Source organism: Peromyscus maniculatus, chromosome 23 (genome assembly GCF_049852395.1).
Source record: "Peromyscus maniculatus bairdii isolate BWxNUB_F1_BW_parent chromosome 23, HU_Pman_BW_mat_3.1, whole genome shotgun sequence".
NCBI lineage: Eukaryota > Metazoa > Chordata > Mammalia > Rodentia > Cricetidae > Peromyscus > Peromyscus maniculatus.
The window spans coordinates 27,992,817-28,015,797 of NC_134874.1; the positions used below are offsets into that span (position 1 = coordinate 27,992,817).

Sequence of the window (22,981 nt, forward strand, 5' to 3'; positions counted from 1 at the left end):
CACTGTATTTCCAGGCCAAGCTTTTTTTTTTTTTTGGGTTGATCTTTAACACAACCTCACATATTTGTCGATGTTTTTGGTGCTAGGATTGAACCCAGGCCTCACACATACTGAACATGCACACTACTACTGGGTTGCAACCCAGCCCCTGAAATTATCATTATGTGCCCAAAATGAAGTCACAGCCTCCCCAGGGCCAACTGAGGAGCCTGGCAAATACTAGCCTCTCTCTTCACTGAAGATGATTTGCTTTCACTTGGTCAAGTCTTGTTATTGCCTTTAAAGAAGGTCTCATGAACCCAAGGCTAACCTCAAACTCATTAAGTAGTCAAGGTTGACTTTAAACGTTTGGCCACCTGTCTTTACAAAGTCTTGGAATTACAGCCCTATGCAACCATTCCTCATTTATTCTGTCAGTGCTGGAGATGGAACCAGGGCTTCATGATACTAGGAAAGCACCCTAACCAGCCGAGTCTCCGGACCAACAACGAGGATCAATCCTTTCTCCCCTCTCCACTTCGTTTTTATTGCTGAGACAGTATCTCATGGGATAGCCGAAGCTGGCCTCAGACTCCTGACCCTTTGACGCCAGCCCCCAGTGCTGGCGTTACAGGTGTGCACTACCCGGCTCGGCTGGTGAAATGCTCTTGAGGAAGGACTGATAGCTGTAAGCGAGGCCCCTCTTATCAGCGTGGAGATGCAGATGAGAGCCTCAGGGGCCAGCAGTGACCAGCAGCTGCTGCCACCACCCTGGGAACAAAGTGAGCTGGTGTACCTGCGTCCCTGCTCCTTCCGATGGCGCAAACTCCATGGACTTCAGGGTGCTGAAAAAGGCAAGACACATGGTTACTTTCAACTACTCCTTTTCCTGGTGGCCTCTCAATAGGCATTAACGCTCTGGTTCCTGCTCTGCAGGCACTGAGGAGCTGACAACTTTAACAACTTCCCTGGCAGGAACTGAATTTGATAATGCCTTTAGAGGAGCCAGTCTTCAACTAGCAGTTGGTTAGCAAAAGGTTTTTTCGCCCAGCATGTAAATCACTCCATATGAAGTCACACCAGGTCTGCTCAGACTCATTTTACAGTGTAATACAGACATCGCATTGTTGCAAGCCGAATGGATTTGTAAAGCTTTTAGGAAATGGGAAGTTCTATGAGGGGAGGGCAGGAGGAGAGGAACTCATGGCCACTGCTCATGTGCTCCCTGGGAACTGGTGCTTGCTTAGGAATGAGGAAAGAGAGAGGGGTGGCTTAGAATCAGGAGGGCAGACCTCTGTGGCCCCACATGTGGTGGGAGGCAAAAGTATTGTTCCACTGTCTACTTAGCAATCAATACAGGCTGTGTCCAGATCACTGGGGCTCTGGACTATCTGAACAAGCCAGGAGCTACAAGCAGATCAGACCCATGGATCTGATGTTCTTATGCTCTCATTATACATATATGTATATGTGACAGAGACATGTGTGTTCACATATGCATTTACACATACAATGTAGAGGCTAGAGGTTGTTGTTGTTAAGTGTCTGCTCTAGATAGGCTGGTCAGTGAGGCCCAGGGTTCCTCCCGACTCTGCTTCCCCAGTGCTTAGATTATAGGCACATGCTGTCCTGCCTGGCATTGTCTGTGAGTGCCAGGGATGGAACTCAGGCCCTCATGCTGACACAGCGACACTGTTTACAGAGCCATCTCCCCAGTCCCCGTATGCTGCCAAGCCTTAGAACCTAGTTCAATCCCAGGACCCACAAAATAGAAGAAAACTGACTCCTGAAAGTTGTCCCAACTGCTACACATGTACACCTACGCACACAATAAATACATGTAACAAAAAATCGAAGTCTATGTAGGATTAGCAAGACTCAGTGTGGTCAGATTATAAAATCTGTGCAAGTGGACCCTTTCCCTTCAAGGATCATGAGTGTGTCAAGATACATGTACAAATGTATGAAATTGTCAATAAATAATAAGTATTTTGAAAAACATCTGGGTGTGGTAGTACATGCCTTTAACTCCAGCATTTGGAAGACAGAGACGGGTGGATCACTGTGAGCTGGAGGCTAGCCTGGTGTACATAGTAGGTTCCAGGACAGCCAGAGCTAAATAATAGAGAGACCTTGTCTTTAGAAAAAAAAAAAAAAGCATTTTTAAAAACTGTCACCCGAGGGGAGCAGTAGTGGAAAGACAGGCCTTTGGAGCCTGTAGATGCAAGACCATGGTGACTTGGGAGTGGGGCCACACGGGCAGTTCTGGAAAGGCAGTCAGGGTCAGCATTCAGGTGTAATGCACTCAATGAAAGGCACACAGGCTGGAGCTCATTCTCAAAGTTGAGGCTGAGCCTGGAGGAAGGGGTCTAGCCATGGGATAGGAGGGGGGAGAGGGAGGGGAGGGTCAAAGACTGCACAACCGTGGTTTTCTTTTTGTTTGTTTTGTTTGCTGCATTTTTATTTATTTATTTGTTTGTTTGTTTTTCGAAACAGGGTTTCTCTGTGTAACCCTGGCTGTCCTGGATCTCGCTCTGTAGACCAGGCTGGCCTCGTGGCCTCGAACTCACAGAGATCCGCCTGGCTCTGCCTCCTGAGTGCTGGGATTAAAGGCGTGTGCTACCACTGCCCGGCTTTGCTTTGCTTTTGGAGATAAGATCTTCAGCAGTCAGCTGGCCTTGAATTCACCATGTGGCTGAGGATGGTCTTGAACCTCTGGTCCTCCTGTCTCCAGTTCCTGAGTTCTAGTACTATAGGTGTGTGCCAACATGCTTGCTACACTCTTTGGCTCAAAACTAGAAGGTTCTGTTTCTTCCTTTTTTTTTTCTTGAAACGGCATCTTGCTTATGTAGCCCAGGCTGGTGTCAGACTCACAATCCTCTGCCTCAGGTTCCTGAGAGCTGATATTTCAGGCCAGTACCACCATTATCATGCACCTAGCTTACTTTTAAATCATTCATCTATTGCTATTATTTGTGTGTGTGTGTGTGTGTGTGTGTGTGTGTGTGTGTGTGCGCACATGTGCCACATTCCATGTATAGAGGTCACAAGACAACTTTTGAGCTTCAGTTTTCTCCTTCCATGGTGGATTCTGGTGATGGAACTCAGGTTGTCCAGGCTGAGCTATCTCACTGGCCCTTCTTCAGTTTTTTGAGGGAAAGGAAGGGCAAATAAGGATGCCACGGAAGGACAAACCAGGAGAAGATGAATGTCACTAAGCTGGACACAGGCAGGAGTACAGAGCTTAGAGGACAGGAATGGTGGCAGAGCATTGGGGGTTTGTTCAGAGAGCCGCTGGTGGAAGTGGGGGAGGGGAGGGCGAGAGAAGAGAGAGCCTATAGAGGGAGAGTGTGGGGACGGAGGTGGAGAGGAGCAGGGTAAGAGTGTCACCGGAAGTTTGAAGGAGGTCACAAGCAAGCAAAAGGAGGTTGGGAATTACGGAGACTAAAGCCATTATTGATTATATAAAGGCAGGCTTGTTTCAGGAGGTTTCCAGGGTATCTGGAAGGGTATTCTGTGTATTAGGAAGGAGAGACACAGGCCAGGTGGGGGGCTTCCTATGGATAGACAAGAGGCAGAGCCCAAGACCCAGCAGGCCCTAGAGTCACCTAGGAGGATCCCCCTGCACTTGCCTATGAGGAGTTTCCAGACTGGGTTAACTGAGCTGGGAGACCCAGTGTGAATATGGGTGGCACTATCCCGGGCTCGGGGACCTGAACTGAGAAAAGGAAGAAAGCGAGCCCAGCACCAGCATCACCTCTCTCTGCCTCCTGGCTGTGGGTACGGTGTGTTTTGTCACTTCTTGCTCCTCCGCCATGCCTTCCCTGACACTAGGGACTGTACCCTCAGACCATGAGTCAAGACAAACCCTCCCTCCCTCCCTCCCGTTGCTTTTGTTAGGAATTTTGTCATAGCAACAAGAAAGGGAACTAATACAGAGGGAGCCCAGGTAAAATGAAGAGTAAAGGCATCTGCATGGTACAGCTGGGGTAGGGGATGGGAGAGGTCAAGAAGGCCTTGAGGGCACCATCTTGATTATAAATCATGGTGTAAAGACAGGCCCCTACAAAGATCACTCATAGCATTAACCACTCTTGAAAGAACAGAGGGTGAAGCCAAGGGGGTAGCTGGAGATAGCCAAGTAGGGTGAAGGGGGAGCCCTGTGCATTGCACATGGGTGTGCAGGACAGGGTCAGTGAGCTGAGAATGCCATGAACTAAAGGACAGAGGGACAGGCTAAGGTTTGGGAGCTCAGGCTCAGGGGGAGGAGTCAGGGGTAGGAGGGGCTAGAAGGGACCATCAAAGCTTTTAAATACAGGCATCAGCACCAAGGGAGACTGGCATCTGGCAGGAAATGGAATCTGGAAGAAGGCAGGTGGTCCTGAGTACAGGAGGCCCTGAACTTCCAATAGAAGTTCCTCTACTCTGTGTTTTACACCGGAGAAACAAGCTCAGACTGTACAATTGCTGTAAGTGCAGCATTTGCTCTGACTCCATGCATGCTGAATACTTCCAATGCAGTCTCATAAAGTCCAAAGAAGGATGGGGATATGGCTTAGTTGGTAGGCTGCTTTCCTGGCATTAACAAGGCTTTGGGTTCCAGCCCTAGCATAGTATAAACCAGATGTGGCGGTACAAGCCTGTAATCCCAACACTTGGGAGGTGGAGGCAGGAAGATCAGGAGTTCAAGATCATCTTGGTTATGTATGGAGTTTCAGGCCAGTCTAGGCTACATGAAACCCAATCACGAAACAATCAGCCAACCACCCACCCATTCAACCACCCACCCATTCAACCACCCACCCATTCAACCACCCACCCATTCAACCACCCAACCACCCAACCAACCACCCAACCACAAAGAGCCCCGCAAGAGTCTTGAGTGAGAACAAAGTGCTGGGTGTCTCTGGTTGGGTTTGGGTACCACTCTGACGGTACCCATCAGCAGACATGGAAGGCCCGCCCCATGCGTCTCCATACTTACTTCAGCTCTTTCTTCACCTCTTCATAGTCAGCCTGGCCTTTGAGTTTTTCTTCCAGTTGCTGAAACAGAAGGGTTTTGATTAGCAGCCATGTCTTAAAGGAGGTTGCCAGACTTCACTGAGGACAATCGCTGTGAGCAACCCTGTATTCAGGGAGTCAACAATATGGGAGCCAGCTTTTCTCTTCTCTTCCTATGACTTGGTGTGAGTGTACATGTGTGTGTGCACATGCACACATATACATGTGCATGCACACACAACCACAAGTTTTAGTGTAAAACTCAGTAACAGGGAAGGGAAAAGCTTTGTGAAGGTAGAAAAATTCACTGTGTGTAAATGCCAGCAAATGGAGGCAGAGCCTTGTTCCTAACATTTCAAAGGCATCATGTAGTTTTTGACAAATGTGTTTGACTACCTGGAGAGCACAGGTAAATCTGCAATTTTGATGGAAGCAGACCTCAGTTCTTCTGTGGAGGGCTAAGCAGGCACCAGGAAGAAAGCATGTCATTCTGGGAGACTTAGACATTAGGGTCTGGGGAACAGAGGCCAGTCCTGTGGTGTGGCTCACTGTGGTGTGGCTCACTGAAGACCAGCTTCATTCTTGTGGGGATGGCTCTGACTGACGGGGACTGGCCCCACTGCCGTCTGGGGCAAGACAGTGGCTCTCTAGAGTGATGATATGCTTAAGGGTTCCAGAGTTTCTGTAAGCTCGTGGGATACATCCATGGCTATCTTTATTCTGACAGGCTTTCCTGGAGTCACGTGGTAAGTCTCAGGTGCTTCCTTCCAAAACCTGTTTTATCTCTTTGAGGCCTTGGGGAGATGGGGCCACTCCAGGTAAACTATGAGTCTGCAGGCCACGATCCTGATGAGTCATCATGTTTCCAAGTTTGAGCTGAAAAATTTCCAAGGTCTCAGCAGCTAGCACCTTACTTGCTATTTTTGGAGGCTCTAGGTGTCTCTTTAGGTTCTGGTTGAGACCAGTGGAGAACATTCTAGAACCTGAGGAGGAAAGGCTTACTTGGTCCACCAGCCTCAAAGCCCATCTGTATCAGAACCTATCCAGAGTTCCAAGCAGACTGTTGCTTTCTCTTATCCATATCCACTCAGCTCATTTTCTTCCATTGCCTCTGCTGACAAAGTTCTTGTGTATTTCCCACCGCATAAAATTGCTCCACCTCATTCCCTTTTAAATATCTCTTGCTAACTTTATAAATGATAATGGTTTTCTCAGGGATAATCAAATGGAGGGTGGTAGGCACTCATTTTCCCATAAAAGACTCTCAGAAGGTGTTCTGAAAGAAGTGATTATTTCATTCCTCTCCCCACAGTCAAGTAGCAGGAAGCACTAATGTACCGCCCACCCTTGGAAAGCGTTATCTGCAGTGTTTCGGGGAGGCCAGACGTGAACACTCAAGTCAAGTCACCACCAGAGAATGGCAGGAAGCCGGGAGGAAGGCAGAGATGTGGGGTGTCACAGTCTGAGACGGCCAACCAGCATGAGTGTCAGCCTGTCTCACAAGCCAGGCATCTTTGGGGCGGCTGGTATGTTTCTCCCCATAAAATGAGCAGCAGCAGGGGGCCCAAAGTGTCCTGGGAGGAAAGAACTGGTGGAGACCCCTCCAGGCCCCCAAGGCTGCACTTCTTGTTACTGCCAAGTGTGTCAGACACTTGGTCACCCGGTGACGGGGCTGATAAAAACAGCGCTGGAAAAGGAGCTCAGTTGGCAGAGTGCATGTAGCCCCGGGTTCCATCCCCTGCAGCGCACCAACTGGCCATGGTGCTGTACACCTGTAATCCCAGGAAGCAGAGACAGGGGAGGCAGAGGGTCAAGGCCCTTCTCCATTACATAACTAGTTCGAGGCTAGTGTTGGCTACATGAGATCTAGCTTCAAAATCTGTGTTTTATTAGTACTATGTGTATGTGTGTTTATTTGTATGCATGACTTACGTGTGGGGCCCATGTGCCATGGTATGTGTGTAGAGGTCAAAGGGCAGTATTTGTGGAGTCTGTTCTTTTCTTCCATCTTTATGTGGGTCCCAGGGACTGAACTTAGATTGCCAGGTTTGTGTGGAAAGTACCTTCACCTGCTGAGCCATCTCAGAAGCCTGGAAGCTGTATGCACCTGGCCTTTAATCCCAGCACTCGGGAGGCAGAGGCAGGAGGATCTCAGTGAATTCGAGGCCAGCCTGGGCTACAGAGTGAGTTCCAGGACAGCAGAGCTGTAACTGAAACTCTGTCTTGAAAAACAAAAAACAGAAACAACAACAACAAAACAAAAAAAAATAATAATAAAAATAAAAATAATAAAATAACAAATTTACGACTACCACTGTTATGTATGGATATGGGTGTGCACCCCTTGTGGCTGTGGTCAGAGTCCAATGTTCTAGAGTTGGTTCTTTGACCTTTGTGTGGCTCTCCAGTTGCCAGGCTTGCATGCAAGTGCCTTTGCCCACCGAGCCACTTGGATGGTGTGTTTTGGTTAGGTATAGCAGTGCAGTGCTCAGGCAGAACTGCACAGCTTCCACGGAAATTTCATGCTCCAACTGGACAGCGTTACAGAGGAGACCCCACTAGTTATTTTGTAAATTCTGTGACATTTTTCACCCTGGGGAGACAAAGTGCCGGGAGCTTGGCAGAGGGGCCTGCACAGCTTGTCCCCACCCTCAGAGTGCGTCTGGCCTGGCCCTGACCCCCGAGTCCATGCATTCTCCTCGGATAGGAGTGGCTTCAGTTGCTCCATGCAGCTGGATCAAACACAGGCTGTCTGGCAGGTCCTCTATCCATTGAGCCACCTCGCTAGCCTGTGATAGTCTCTTTATAAACTGAGTGCCTAATTAAGTCTTAGCTCAGATCTCTTTCTTTGTTTTGAGCTAGGGTCATGTAGCCCAGCTGGCCTTGAAGATGCTTTATACCCAAGGATGACCTTGAATTTCTGATCTTCCCACCTCTACCTCTAGAGTGCTGCGATTTAGGCACACACTAGTACACCCAGTTTATGCAGTGCTGGGAAGGAACCCAGCTGCTACACAAGCATTCAGTCAACTCAGCTACAGCTAAGCCAGGCTTGCTAGCCTTTTCCATAAACACTCGATGTTAATTGAAGGTACTAGTGACGTTATTTTCCATGCCACAGTGAAGACAATGCAGGTGACTGGCTAATTGTACGCTTCTCCATCAAGAGTGCTCTGACAAAGCCACGGAACGCTTATCAAAAGCAGCTGCCTGTCATGGCGGCTGGTTTACTTCATTAATTATGAACTGGGAATTATCCACCACAAAAAGGCAGTGCTGCTGAGCACTTGTCAGACTGAAACAGTTCTCACTCACAAGCCAGTTTCCACACCTGTTTAGAGGTGAGAAGACATGGATGCTGATGAGCTAGCCAAGGTGTTTGTATGACAGAGGAGAACCTTGGCCAAGAGAAACTAGTGAATATGAAACCTCATGGTGGAGGAAGGATGGGACAGTTTCAACATGCTGGGGCATGAGAAGCAATTAATGAGTTATCTGGGATGTCCAATCACAGACAGTGCCAGCCAAATGCATCGGTAGAAAATCACCAATGTTGGGATCCCAGATTCTGCCCATGGGCTGAGGGTGTGACTCAGTCGGTAGAATGCCTACACAGCAATGCACAGAGCCCTGGGTTCCATCCCCAGCACCACATCGTCACACAATCAGGGCCTAGTGTGGTGTGCCTGTAATCCTAGCGCTCCAGAGGTGGAGGCAGATGTTCAAGGTCATAATTGGCTACAGAGTGAGTTGAGAACAGCCTGGGATACATGAGACCCTGTCTTGACCACAAAGCCCCCAACTATGTATGACTTGCTCTCTCAAAGTGACTGTTAACGACTCATCTGTTTCAAAGATTAAGGATGCACTGTATAGTTAAGTCTTAGCATAGGAAAACCACCAGCAGTTCCAAGGCTTCAAGTCCAGCTGAAAGCTACAGTGCCCTTCCTAGGCTGCACCCTGATTCCAGACCCTCAGGACATCTTTGGGAATCCCCCCAAAGCTGAAAAACTATGGTCCAAGAAGGGAAGGAAAGAAAAAAAAAAAAGCAAACAAACAGCAATAACAACAATGGGTGAAGGGAGACCGTGGGAAGAAAAGACAACCCAGGAAGAAAAATCCCACAGTAAATGAGAGTGGTGATGCACACCTCTAGTCCTAGCACTTGGGAGGTTGAGGCAGGAGGATTAGGAAGTCAAAGCCAGTGAATTTCAGGCCAAATATGTACATGAGACCTTGTCTGAAAAAGGAGGAGGAGGAAGGAGGAAGGAGGAGAAGAAGGAGAAGAAGGGTACACAGCAGGGTAACATAAACCCATTTGTACCTTGTGGCTTTACAGGAGCTGTGACTATAAGGGTAGAGTTCCTCATTGTAGAAGCATCAAGTGATAGGTTGAGAACGTGACAGGTCTTATTCATAAAATATTTTCCTAATGATTGTATCTATATTTAGTTTAGGTCAGAGACTATAAATTATGCACATTGAAAAAAAAAAAAAAGCCCTGGCTGAGCATAGTGGCATATACCTTTAGTTCCAGCACCCAGGAGGCAGAAGTGGGTAGCTGTCTGAGTTCAAGACCAGCCTGGTCTACTTAGCACTCTAGGCCAGCTAAGGCTATATAGTGAAATCCTGTCTTAAATACACATACACACCTCTCAAATGAAAAAACAAATCCCAAGAAGTTACCTTATTCAATCAACCTTACCCCGTGGGGTATAGGAGGGGGATTTTTCTATCTGGCGGCCTCTGAGGCCTTCTGTGTGTGGCTTCGATATGTATGGGAGCCATCTTTACTTCTGGCAACAAGGGGTTAAGATAATTAAAATCAGAAGGCTCGTTACTAGAGGATATGTTTTGATTATTAGATCAGACGAAGGGAAGGGAAGGATGATTTTGGAAAGAAGCATCACTGGATTGTTTCATTAACTACGCAGTATTAAAGAATTCCCCCTTTAATCCCAGCACTCGGGAGGCAGAGCCAGGCGGATCTCTGTGAGTTCGAGGCCAGCCTGGTCTACCAAGTGAGTTCCAGGAAAGGCGCAAAGCTACACAGAGAAACCCTGTCTCAAAAAACCAAAAAAAAAAAAAAAAAAAAAAAAAAAGAATTCCCCCAAGACACGATAAGTACATTAATTTGTGCAACTCTGTTTCATTTTGTGTGTATGTGAAGGCAAACATTAGAGCCTTAACTGATTGAGACGAAATTGCTCTGCATGAGAACCAGAGGGCTGAGAGCTTGCAGCTCCACCAGGGAGCCATGGGCAGATGCGTTTGCGTCAAGGCCTTACTGGGACAGAGGAGACACAGACAAATGGTGGAATGATGTGCCATCACCAGGTCAGAAGCAATGACAATACCTTAAGTCAGACTGGGCCAAGGCCGCAGACCTGAGCTCTCATACTGGCCTGCGGGGCAACTGAGAGCAGGAAATGCTGGGCTTTGAGTCATCTACCCAGGGCTAGGGCCTCCTGCTCAGGGACACCTGGGCACAGGCACTTTCTGAGCAAGTAGAAGACACCCTGCCAAAGAAGCAAAGGAGAAACTGGCCTGGCAGAGCTGTGGGTGCTGCTGGCATCAGCCATAAACCCGAAGCAAAGCTGAGTTCTAGGTTAAAGGTGGGTGGGCATGTATCAAAAAACAAAACAAACAAAACACTAGCGGGAAGAAAAGGGGCTGGGGAAATGACTCCGTCAGTAAAGTGCTTGTGGTGTGAGCATAAGGACCGGAGTCTACTCCAGAACCACATCAAGAAGCTGGGCATGGTGGCATGCTTTTAACCCCAGCACAGGAGGTAGATACCTAGGACTTGCTGGCCAGACAGCCAAGCCTACTCTTTGTGTCCTAGGTCCCAGTAAAAGGACTTTGTCTCAGAACATAAGGTGGAATTTGCTATGTAGACCAGGTTGGCCTAGAACTCATAGGCTATTCTCCTGCCCTTGTCTTCTGAGAGCTGGGATTGCAGGCATGCACCATCACACTAGGCTACTTACTTCATGTAAGGAAAAGGTCTGTCTGTCCTTTCCTCCTCCCTTCTTTACATTTTGAGACCAGGTCTCACAGTAACAGTCAAGGGTGGCCTGAAACCTCTAGGCTTAATGACCTTCCTGCCACCTCAGCCTCTGACTATCTGGGGGTCTAGGTTAATGCTTTATTGTATGTGTATGTTAAGTATGCACACGTGTACAGATGGAGAGAGGAGGACGTTGGATGTCCTGTTCTTCATTCTTTGCCATATTCCCGAGACAGTCTCTCACCAAAACTGAAGCTGGACTAACAACCTCTAAGTCCCAGCAATCCTCCTGTCTCTGCTCCCCATAGCAATGGGGTTACGGGGTTTTCACACGGGTGCTGGGGACTTGAACTCAGGCCCTCATGCTCACATAGCAGGTACTCCTTACCCTTGAGCCATCTTGGTCTGGTCCCTTGCACTTTTCACAGTTGACTAGATTTGCTTCATCTCCTGAACAGCAAGTGCTTGCCCCAGGCAGCAGGCACTTATTCATGTTTGAATGAGGAGACACCCGGCAAGGACAGGTCAGCCTTGGGTGAAAATCCTGGGGCAAGAGCGGGAGGCCCTCCAGCCTGGTCAGAGCCCTGGATGGTGCTCGCCTCGCCTCCTCGTCTGCCAAACATACCTCCCAGGAGTCCCTCCTGGCCCTGACACCTAGCAATCTAGGATTCCAGAACTGTCTTCAAATTACACTTGATTCGACTGGCTGCAAATACTTTGAAGTGTAATTACTATTATTTAGTATATGTAAAAGGTTCTGAGCTCTGCATTAGGGATGTGGTCTTAGGAAAAGGACTTAGAAGCCAGCTTCTGCTCGGTTGCCTACAAGTCCATTTGGGACAGAATGGATAGCACATGGCTCTATGAGTTGGGGCAACATCGAGTTCCAGGCCACTGGGCTTCAGTCCATAGTAGAGAGACAAAGAAGCGACTGTCAGCCTAGGGGAGCCTCAGATAGGACTCTGTGGATCCCTGGGCTCTTGTGTAGTTGTTGGGAGGCCAGAGTTTTGTGAACTGGTCCTTGTCCAGCTGGGCTCCGCTAAGGCACATAAGCCTACAGAGGTGGCCTTGACTGTGAGACTTGACCGCCAAGCCCTCCACAAGGAGCACCTAGCAGCACTGGGTGGTGTGCAGTCTTGGAGGTCCCAGGTGGTGAAGCAGTCCAGTGGGCAGACAGGAGCAGGCAGGCATCTGCCAAACGTGTAGGGGGAGGGACACAGAGAGGGAAATGCCAGGGGTGGTAGCGAGGTCAGACTCAGTTTCCCTGCCCCAGGGATCTAGGGGCAGGGCTCAAAACTGACATGGGTTGAAGGTTGCCAAGCTTCCTGTGTGGGCCAGCATGTTCACGAACGCTCATTCATGCTTGCTGACCCCACCTTGCGCATGCTCAAGTCCCATTCCGTGCCCTTACTTTGAGTGTGCTATTCTTGGCGCTCAGCTGCTGCTCCAGCTGTGAGATCTGGCTGGCCGAATTCTCCCGCAGTTTGGTGAGGCTGGCCTGGAGTCGCTGCACATCTTCCACCAGCTGGGCGATCTCCCGTTCTTTGGCAGCCAACTCTACTTCCAGGCTGGATCGGGTCAGCACCTCTATGGCCTGCTCCTAGGAAGAAGCAAGCAATGACGAAACAGCACCGGCTCTGGGGAGGGCAGCCTGGGGACCCGCCCACCTGCAGCTGGGGCGGGCACAGGTCACATAGGTATGGGGGGCACCAGCAGTCTCCAGGGCTGGACACAGCTTCCTGCCTTTGCATGGCTGTCACTGGGACCCGTCATTTGGGCAAATGTTTTCTTAGACTCTACCTGTACTAGGCACGGGGCAAATGAACCGAAGCACAAAAGCCTGTCTACTTCCGCTGCAGACCAGGCTGGCCTCGAACTCATGTCTGGAAAAAGGCTCTTACTTTAAAGTAGATTGGCCCAAGAAAGTCTCACTGAAGTGCAGACATGTGAGCAGAGACCTGAAGGGTGTGAGGTGGTGTTCAGTGGAGAAAGGAGTTCAACCAGAGGAAGAGCAAGGCTCAGACAGTACCTGGAACTTTGTGGAGACACTTGGGTTGTTTTTTTTTTTAACCCTGTAGTGGGAGCCAGTGTCCTCTTACCTACAACAAGCATGTTATTTGGCAAACTGAGTCCCGGTATTTTCCTTTTGCTGTCTGGTTTAATGAGGATGGCTCTCATGTACCTCAGGCTGGACTTGCTATGTAGGGAGGCTGGCTTTGAACTGCTGCATTTACCTCCCAAATGTTAGGATTATAGGTGTTCAACACCCTTCCAGACTAGAATAAAGAGTTTAAAGACAAGGAATACACACATTGGTGATTCCTATGCTTAGAAATGCTTACGATAAATGAGTGGTTTCTTTTATTCATTTATCTCCCACCCCATGTGCTCCCCCACCCCAGTGTGTGTGTGTGTGTGTGTGTGTGTGTGTGTGTGTGTGTGTGTGTGTGTGTGTGTGTGTGTGTGTCTAGGATAGAGGACAACTTTTAGGATTTAGTTCTCAGATTGGCAGGCTTAGCAGCAAGAGCCTTTACCGGTTGAACCATTGCTCTGGCCCTGGGTATTTGTTAAAAAATGTCTTCAGGGGCCGGAGAGAAGGGTCAGTCATTAAGAGCACTGGGCTGCCCTTCCAGAGGACCCAGGTTCTTTTCCCAGCACCCACACAGCTGCTCTCAACTGTCTTTAAGTCAAGTCCCAGGGCATCTAGCACCCTCTTCTGGTCTCCATGTACATAGTGCATGGAAGAGACACATGCAGGCAAAACACCCATTCACAAAAAATTAAGAAATAAAATATTCCAAGAATAGTAAAAGGGGGCTGGAGAGGTGACTCAGTGGTTCAGAGTGCTAGCTGCTCCTCCAGAGGAGCCAGGCTTGATTCCTAGGACTTACATAGTGGCTCACAACCATCTGAACTCTACTTCCAGGGATCTGATGCCCTCTTCTGGCCTCCATTGGCCCTGGACTCTCACACAGTGCACAAGCAGACAAAGTATCCATACACATCAAATAATTAAAAAGAAAACAACAAAACCCCTTCTATTACCCCCTAAAGTCTTGTGTGGAAAACGTGTAAATCAGAAAGTTATTTAAAGATGAGCCAAGTTCAGTCTGTAACTTGGTTTTCCATGACTCACGCAGTTCTTTCACCATGTGTGGTGGAGCACACACGTGATCTCAGCACTTGGGAGGCTGAGGTAGAGCATGGAGAGTTTGTCAGCCTGGGATACATACACAGTGATCCCCTGTACCCAAATACCAAAGAAGATACATTTTAAAAAGTAACCATGGCTCTTGGATAATTCTGGAAGCTTTTCTACAGAGTAGACACATTTAGGTCTGAACGATGTGAATTGGGGCTGGAGTGTGGCCTGCATAGAATGAAATAGTGTACACACACACACACACACACACACACACACACACACACACACACACACGACAAAGCATGATCCTTCATGCTGTGTCTAGTCTGTGCCCAGTGTGCTTATCCCAGAGCACATGTCACAAGGGGGACAGCTAGTGACTGAGGAAAGTGACTTGTCAGAGCTCCGTGTTCCTCTGACCTGGGCCCCTGAGCATCCCCTGCTGGCCTGTCTACAGCAGAGTCTACCCACACCACCCTGTCCACCATCTATCCTGGTGGGACACCTGTCTCAGGTGAGCTGGGCCTGTGAAGTAAGCCCAAGAATGGCAGGTAGGCAGAAGAGGCTCTAGAGCCAATTGGCATCCTGGTGCTTTCTTACTGTCTTAAAGACTATCCGTCTACAACAGAATGAAGACTTTAAAATGCAAAAGACTCACAAGAGGGTTTGCAAAGCCTAGCTGTGGCGCAGGAAGGGAACATGTGAGAGAACTGACCTGTGAGATTAGGTATGTGGGACACACCCATCGCCCAGCACTCAGTTAGTGGAGGTGGGAGGATTAGGAGGCTAAAGTGATCCTTTGCTACATGATGGCTTGGGGGCTAAGCACGGGCTGTCTTAGGAGACCCTGTCTCAAAATAAAAAAAGTGACCTGCAGGGAGGCCAGAGGTCAGCCTGGTGGTGTGTGCAGTATGAGTTATGCATGTTTTCTAACTGATCTGATCCATTCAGTTCTGAAGGGTGGCGACTCAAACCTGGTTTCAAGCATTCTTTGGCAGAGTCTATAAAACCAGCCAAAAAGTGATATAAGCCTAAGTAGATCAAGTAGATCAAGCCCAAGTTAAGGCATCAGGGATGGTGGTTCAAACGGTCTCTCTACATGCAGCAATTCTTGGATCCTGGGCATATCAGCTGACCCTCAGGTACTTGGCCCCAGATTCCTTGTTCAAGTCGACTGAAAGCACTGTTGCCCTCCAGGAGTCAAACAAGAAATGAGCATACACCCCAAACACGCTGTTGGTTGGCCCCTAGCTGTCTCCTACATGCAGAAACTCCAGTGAGACGGAAGAAATGGAGAAGGCCAGGGGCTGAGGTGGTGGGAGAAGTCTGAGCCTGGGAAATACTGCTGGGGACTGTTACTTGAGAGGCTAGGAATGGGAGGGAGAGGCATAACGGAGATAGGAAATGCACATCCAGAGGGAGAGGGTGAGGGCGGGTGCAGGCTAGCCTTTTGCTTCTTCCTTGTACCAGGAGAGGGGTTGGACCCAGCCTTGCTTCTCTTTCGTGCTGCACCTCAGTTCCTGTCTCCGCTTGGAGAGCAAGGTCAGCTGGGTGGCCCGGAGATGTGCTGCACAGATGGCCTTGCTTCCCAGTATTCCAGCTATGCTAGGCTCCAAAGGATGGCCAGGTGTGCTGCAGCTGTTCCTTGAACTAGTGTTTGTCTGCAGACCTCTCACAAGGCTCTCTTGGGCATCCTGTCTTGCTCAGTGCCCAGGAAAGGGCGGCAGGTAAATGGATGAAGGAAAGGGGCCTTTGAACTATGCGGCCCTTCCGTGGGTGCCTCCTGCTTCTGTGAGGCGCTCAGTGCATTGTTTATAGCTTTGCTACAGCTATGGATTCTACTCTTCCCCAGCTGAGCTCTGCCAGCCAAGCCCACCAGGCCGTTTTTTCCTGCTGGCTCTGTGCACGGCTGTGGTGGCCTCCATGGGAAGGCACAGACAGGGAAGCCCCCGCTCACTGGGAGACTGAAGCCAGGCCAGGTCAGGCTGCACTTAGCCCGTGATGAAGTGTGGAAGCCACCCCTGGCCCCACAACTGACTCGACCTGCAAAAACATTCATTTCCTTCTGGAATGTTTGGGTTTGCTGTGGCCCAGTAAGGTGCCAGGATTCTTTGTAATCCAAACATTTTAGCTCAGCAGCCCTGTTAGACATGCTAGGATGGATGGCTTCCTCCTGACCAAGGGCGGCTATAGAAGCTGGGAAGCTGCTGGCCCTGGTGCTGTCCCCAGGGCATTTACATTTGGGTAAGGAAGAATAAAGGGGACATTTCAGAGAAAACTAAGTTATTGTGTTCCTCAAGGCTGAAGGAAGTAACCGTCTCCTGCACAAGAACCTTTCTACTACACCCTGAAATGGTCAGGGCACTCCATAGTTAATATTATTATTATTTTTAAGACAGAGTCTTGTGGCTAGGTAGCCTAGCCCAGCCTATCCTGCCAATCCTCCTGCCTCAGCTTCCTGAGGGTTTTTGTTGTTTGTTTGAGATTGGGTTACATATAGCTCAGGCTGGTCTTGAACTTGCTATGTAGCTGAAAATGACCTTGAATTCCACATCTCCCTGGTTCTACTTCCCAGGTGCTAGGAATGCATGTGTTTGACACTCTGCCCAGCTCCAACCTCTGTTTACAGATACAGAAACAAGGTCAGGAAGACAGGGCTCTCTGGCCCACATCTCCAGTTCGGAGACCGCAGAGCTGGGGTCTGGACTAAGTGTTCCAGCACTGTCTTGCTCTGTCACTAGTGCCAGTTACTCAAGGTCACCCAAGGCACCCAGAACCACCTTGACCAAACTTGGATAGTCTTGTTAAGGACTTGAGGAAAGTCACATGGGACTGAGCATGTTACTGCACACCCGTAATCCCAGGACTCAGGAGGCTGAGGCAGGAGGATTGCCAACTGGAGGTTATCCTGAACCAATGTAGTGAGGCTTTGTCTCAGAAAATGAAAACAAAATGAGAAAAGAAAGCAGGGCTGGTGGGACGGCTGGCTCAGTGCAGTAATGTGCTTCCTGTGTAAGCCGGCCAACCTGAGCTGGAGGCTCAGAACCCACACCACAGAAGAAGAAAACGGACTCGGACAGTTGTCCTCTGGTCCTCACACATGTGCAGCTACTCCTACACCCACAAAATATAGAAATGACGGTAAAAAGAGAGAGAGGGAAGAGGAAAGTCTGGACCCTTGGGTCTCACTCTTCCTGGATGTTTGCTTCTCAGGTGAGATCCCAACCGCTGCATACATTCAGGGCCAGCTGCTACTTATGCCGCACTGGAAGGACAGCCTCAACTTCCTTGTGAAGTCCTGGGGAGGCGCTCCTTTCAGATCTGGTCACCCCTGGCCTCCACCACCACCAGGACATGTACATACACACCGGGGCCCCACCACAGCAACCATGAGGGCACCTGTGTATTACTGGGAGAGTGCTTCTGTCACCTCCCCAAGTTCTGTCCCCAAGCCACGAAGAATTCACAACTCTTTCGGTAACACTGTCAGTCTGTCAGGATCTAGACTCGCCTGTCACCAGACAGACCTCTGTGCATGTGTGAGGGAGTTCAGAGTGGGTTAGCTAAGGTGGGAGACCCACTCTAACTGGGGGGGTAGCACCCCAGGCTGGGGGCCTGGAGTTGATAAAAAGGAGAAAGGCAGCTAAGCAGCGGCCTTGGTCTCTGCATCCGGACTGCAGATGGGAGCAGCTGCGGCTCGTTCCTGCTGCCATGACGGACTGTACCCTTGAACCATGAGCTAAAGTAGACGCTCCACTCCGTTCTTCAAGTTTCCGGGTCAGGTATTTTGTTGCAGCAGTGAGAGAAGCAACCAATACACCCACCAAACAATCATTCCTGCTTCGACTGTTATCCCAAAAGGAAGAGGTGAAACAGGAGTGACGTGGGGGGGGGGGGCAGGGCCAGGGTTACCCACCACATCCGGAGCCTTCTGGATCTGTGAGGCCAGCTGGAGAGAGTGGTTGGCCGATGAGAGCTGTTCCCTCAGAGTCTCTGCCTCTCTCTGTGCCACCTCTGCCCTCTGAGGGAAACGAAAAGGGGTGAAGAGAAGAAAGTACATTTGGTTTAACAGCTGACAATTATTACAAGAACATTCATCAATTCATGCCTGACTGACTGTAATTGATTTTCCTAAACACTCAACCTAATAAATGCTATGGAAAAAAACACACACACACACCCTAGAATGTGATGGATTTTTATTTTAAACAGTACAAGGAAGAAATAATTGAGCGATTATGACAGTAATTTAACGCTAGGAGCGAGGAATCCCCTGCTGGTATTAATGCTCCGGCCCATTGCATTTCCCAGACTGAATAAATACCGCTGGAAATAGAGTCTTCTGATTCAATTTCTTTCTATTCTCATGGACCGAGGAGACTTTATCACAGGATTACTCCTGGGAGTCATTCTCATGGGTAAACACTGAATTAAAGACACTCTGGCCACCCCCCCCCCACACACACACAATGTTGTGGTTGTTTTCATCCATGGTACGTCTCCATAAGCGGACTATGGAACTCTAGCTTCTTTTGTGAGGGATGGGCTGGGTTCCACAGTTAACCCTCCATGGGGGAACATTTGCAGATATTGGCATATGCAGCTAGCCAGGCTGTTCTGGACCAGCAGTGAGTGGGCAGTCCAAGCTGGTGCTGGGAGCTTTAACAGAAATGGCTGTAACCTTTTGTAGTATTGTTGAGGACCCTGGATGAGGAAGCCATGGCTGCTGCAAACTCAGACTTGCCATTGGATAAAGAGGAGAGCCACTCTAGTACCTACCACTTAAGAGGCCATCTGGGAAGAGAGGCCACAGGGACAGCTACCTATGCTCCTGGGCCTCTACATACTCATCTGTAGAATGGGAACATTGTGCCTACTCAGACACCTGGGGTGGGCTCTATGTCCGCAGAAGTTTACCACAGGAGTAGTTTTTTTTAATCAGGCTTATCCAGGTCTTACTATTATGATTAAGACAAAACTAAGCCAGAAGCAATGGCAGCTAATGACACTGGGACTTGGACAGAGGGTGACATGGCACCTCTATACCCTCAGCAAGTTATATTCTGTCATAAAAAGTTAGCGAGGGAGGCAAGGCAGAAGGATTCTGAGTTTGAGGACAGCGTGGGCTGCACAGCGGGCTTTAAGGAAGCCTGGCAACACAGTGAGTTGAATGCTACCTGAGTTACACAGTGAGTTCAAAGCCAGCCTGGGCTATGCAGTGAGTTCAAGGCCAGCCTGAACTATACTGGGAAATCTTGTCTCAAAAAACCAAAGTAAAGAGTTGCCTACAGAATAAAACAGGAAAGGTTAACAAGAAAAGCCTGGCTGAGCAGGACTCTCCCACCAATTACCGAGAGAGAAGTCGCAAAGACGAAACCATGTGTTAGCCTGCCCTGGTGCGTGCTGGCTAATCTGCTTGTACGCTGACAGGGCTGGGTAGCTGAAGTGCCTTGGTGGCGGAAGCAGCAGTGAGCCCACATACAAAGAAGCCAGACTCCAAGGACAGTTTATCTGCCCAGGGCGGGGCTGGAAGGTGACTGCCCTGCTTCTTGGAGAGCTTGGGGAATGGCTTGGAATCTGCCACATCTATGCTCAAGTGTTTCCTGACACACTTCTGCTCTAGACAGGATGGAGAACCAACAAGAGTCTAGAACCAAAGGGACTGTAGAACCAACTGTCATGAAAAGGTTTTGGTATTGTGACAAGAATGGAGAGGCATGTCCGCTTCATGTTAACTATCCAATGAGTTCTTCTATTCCCAGCCTTTCGCTGAGGGATTCTAGGCAGGTGCTCTACCACTGAGCCACACCCCAGCCCCTCACTGGGGGATCCTAGGCAGGTGCTCTACCACTGAGCCACACCCCAGCCCCTCACTGGGGGATTCTAGGCAGGGGCTCTACCACTGAGCCACACCCCAGCCCCTCACTGGGGGATCCTAGGCAGGTGCTCTACCACTGAGCCACACCCCAGCCCCTCACTGGGGGATTCTAGGCAGGGGCTCTACCAATGAGCCACACCCCAGCCCCTCACTGGGGGATTCTAGGCAGGGGCTCTACCACTGAGCCACACCCCAGCCCCTCACTGGGGGATCCTAGGCAGGTGCTCTACCACTGAGTCACACCCCAGCCCCTCACTGGGGGATTCTAGGCAGGTGCTCTATCACTGAGCCACACCCCAGCCCCTCACTGGGGGATTCTAGGCAGGGGCTCTACCACTGAGCCACACCCCAGCCCCTCACTGGGGGATTCTAGGCAGGGGCTCTACCTGACACAGATCCCTTGCTTTCTTTTTACTTTTTATGTTGAGACAGGTTCTTACAAGCTAAGTTGCCTAGTCTGGTCTTGAACTTGCCATCCTTCTGCTTCAGCCTTATAAGAAGTTGGGACAACAGCGGTTTTTCCTAGTTTTTCTGGCAGTCAAGTCACAGAACTGAAATGCACATCCCTCCATAATTAGGGAGGTAAACCTCCAAGTACACAGTTCCCACAGCTCTTCCATACCACGGATTTTGACAAATTTCCTAGTCTCTTTGATGAGGAAAACTATTTCTTCATCTCTCAGGGAAGAAGTTCTGACAGTTGCCACAGAGGTAGCATTACCACAGTGGCACATTATACCAGTCCTGTCTCCTGGAACAGTTGGAGCTGGGAACGGTCCAGGTGCAGGGTTCCCCATCAGTTCTAAAGGCCTGTGAAGATTTCAGGTGGCAGAGGACTGCATACCACAGACTGTCAGCTGGCCACCTGCAGTTTGCCTAGGGTTGGCACGTATATTAAGTCCCCAAGCTCACAGTGGTGTGAGGTGTGGAAGGTAACACCTATAACTTCAACACTGGGGAGGCTGATTTAGGAGGGTATTGGGGTTGAGACCAGCCTGGGTCACAAACAGAGAGATTCAGCCTCAAAAAAGCAAAGCAGAAACAGGTTGGGCATGGTGGTGCATGCCTTTCATAGCCTGGTCTACATAGTAAAACCCTGTTTCAAAAAACAAACAACAAAAACAAAACAAAGGTCTGGGGCGACTGCTTAGCCAGTTATAGTTATTACCTTAAAAAAAAATCTAAGGGTGTGGCTCAGTTGGTAGAGTGCTTGTACAGAATGCATGAAGCCCTGGGTTCGATCCCATCACCAAATAAACTGGGCATGATGGCATAATCCCAGCATTTGGGAGGTAGAGGCAGGAGGATCAAGGGTTTACGGTTATCCTTAAACTACAGCAAGTTAGTTTGAGGCCAGCCTGGGCTATATGAGACCCTGTCTCAAAAACAAAACAAAACAAAACAAATAGAAAACAACAAAACAAACCCAAAACAAATCAATGAAGCTTCTCTGTTGGAAATCACTGTTCCAAGGTGGCCTGACTGGGTTACTTTGGTGCAAATTCTTGGTTTTCTTAGGATTTCTATTGCAAGCACCCACTGTCAGCACTGCTGATAACAACCACCTGCCGCCAACAAGGTGTTTGAGATCTGTGCGGTTAAAGCTACAGAGCGGCAGAGTTAAAAACCAGAGCAGTTCAGGGAAGGAGCAAGGGACAGGGTGACAGACACTAGTGAGGAGCTGGAGGGAATCTGTTTCCAGGTTGCCAGAACTAAATTTAGCCTTCCCTCACAGCTGAGGCAGACAGCGCAGGTGCTGCCCTGGGTTGATGCTCCCTGTTTGGAGACTCACACACCCTCAACAAAACCACGACTCGGATGACTGTGGTTGGGATGCAGAGCTGACCCTGTCACGGTGCAATGCGGCACTGCGTGCTTCCCCGTGCTCTCAGGCCCATCCCTGCAGAGGCAGAGCCAGAGCCAGGGGACACGGGACAGGCTCCGGAACAGCAGGCAGGGACAGCACTTGCTACCCTCTGTGGCTGCCCTTAAGCTTCTGCTTGAGAAGCAACAATTTCTGGAGCAGAGGAAGAAGCAGAGGAGGGAACGAGGTAGAACAAGAGCAGCGCTGGCCTTTGGCAGCTGCAGTCATGGAGCACAGCTACTCTGCAAATCGGCGGGGGCGGGGGCTGGACAGTGAGACTGCAGAAGCCAACGGTGACTGTGCACACTGCAGTGACAGTGTCAAATTATAAGACCATCTCTGGGGCCACTACATGCTTCTCATCTAAGATAGATGACTGGTTTTTGGGACAGGGTCTTATGTAGCCCAGGCTGGCCCCAAACTAAGTAGCTGAAGATGACCTTGAACTCCTGATCCTCCTGCCTGGTTTATATTGTTCTAGGGATGGAACGCAGAGCTTTGTGCATAATAGGTGAGCACTCTATCAACTGAGCTACATCCCTGTCCTTTTTTTTTTTTTTGTTTTTTCTTTGAGACAACGTCTCATGTAGAGAGCTGAAGCCAGTCCTCAATTCCTGACCCACCTCCCAAGTGCTAGGATTACAGGTGTGAGCCACCACATCTGGCTGCTTCCCTTGGTTTTTGTGGTGGTGGTGGTGGTGGGGCCTTCAATCTGATCTTCTGCCTCTTTGGCCCTAGATTATTTGCTTATGTTTTCTGGCCACTGAAACATTGGTATAGGGACTCCTGAGCTGAGAAAATCCCGGCAGGAGCAGAGCGGCCTAGTGTGTGAACCGGTGACGGCTGGCATGTAACCAGAGGCATGGGAGACTGCCACAAGTGACCCTGTCTGGTTCTGCAGGACCTGGAGAAGATCCTGGGCAGAAGATGAGGAACTCATGTGCCAGGCGGACGGGGCATTTGCAGCTAGGCCTCCTTCAGAGTCACTGCTTGTGCTGCTGGCCATGGCAGGCCAGTCTGACGAGCAGACTGGCCACCTCTGACTGCCACCAAGGTGCTCCCTGTGTGTCCTGGGCAGGAGTGTAAGACAGGGCCAAATCAAGG

The 22,981-nt window shown here is 49.6% G+C and overlaps 1 protein-coding gene across 19 annotated transcripts in view; it reads right to left on the reverse strand.

Annotated features, from left to right (window-relative positions):
- The window catches only part of Cux1 (cut like homeobox 1), a 335,152-nt gene that overhangs the window by 73,220 nt on the left and 238,951 nt on the right, over window positions 1-22,981 (reverse strand). For 11 of the 19 annotated variants that reach the window (XM_076560949.1, XM_076560947.1, XM_076560945.1 and 8 more), the window contains 4 exons: window positions 18,052-18,156; window positions 12,402-12,584; window positions 4,964-5,022; window positions 776-824 (listed from right to left, as the gene is read on the reverse strand). In XM_076560949.1, the coding sequence (XP_076417064.1) occupies window positions 776-824; window positions 4,964-5,022; window positions 12,402-12,584; window positions 18,052-18,156 (396 nt within the window). Of the gene's footprint in view, window positions 1-775; window positions 825-4,963; window positions 5,023-12,401; window positions 12,591-18,051; window positions 18,157-22,981 lie in introns of all 19 variants that reach the window. The other 8 variants (XM_076560948.1, XM_076560946.1, XM_076560943.1 and 5 more) reach the window with 1 other exon arrangement.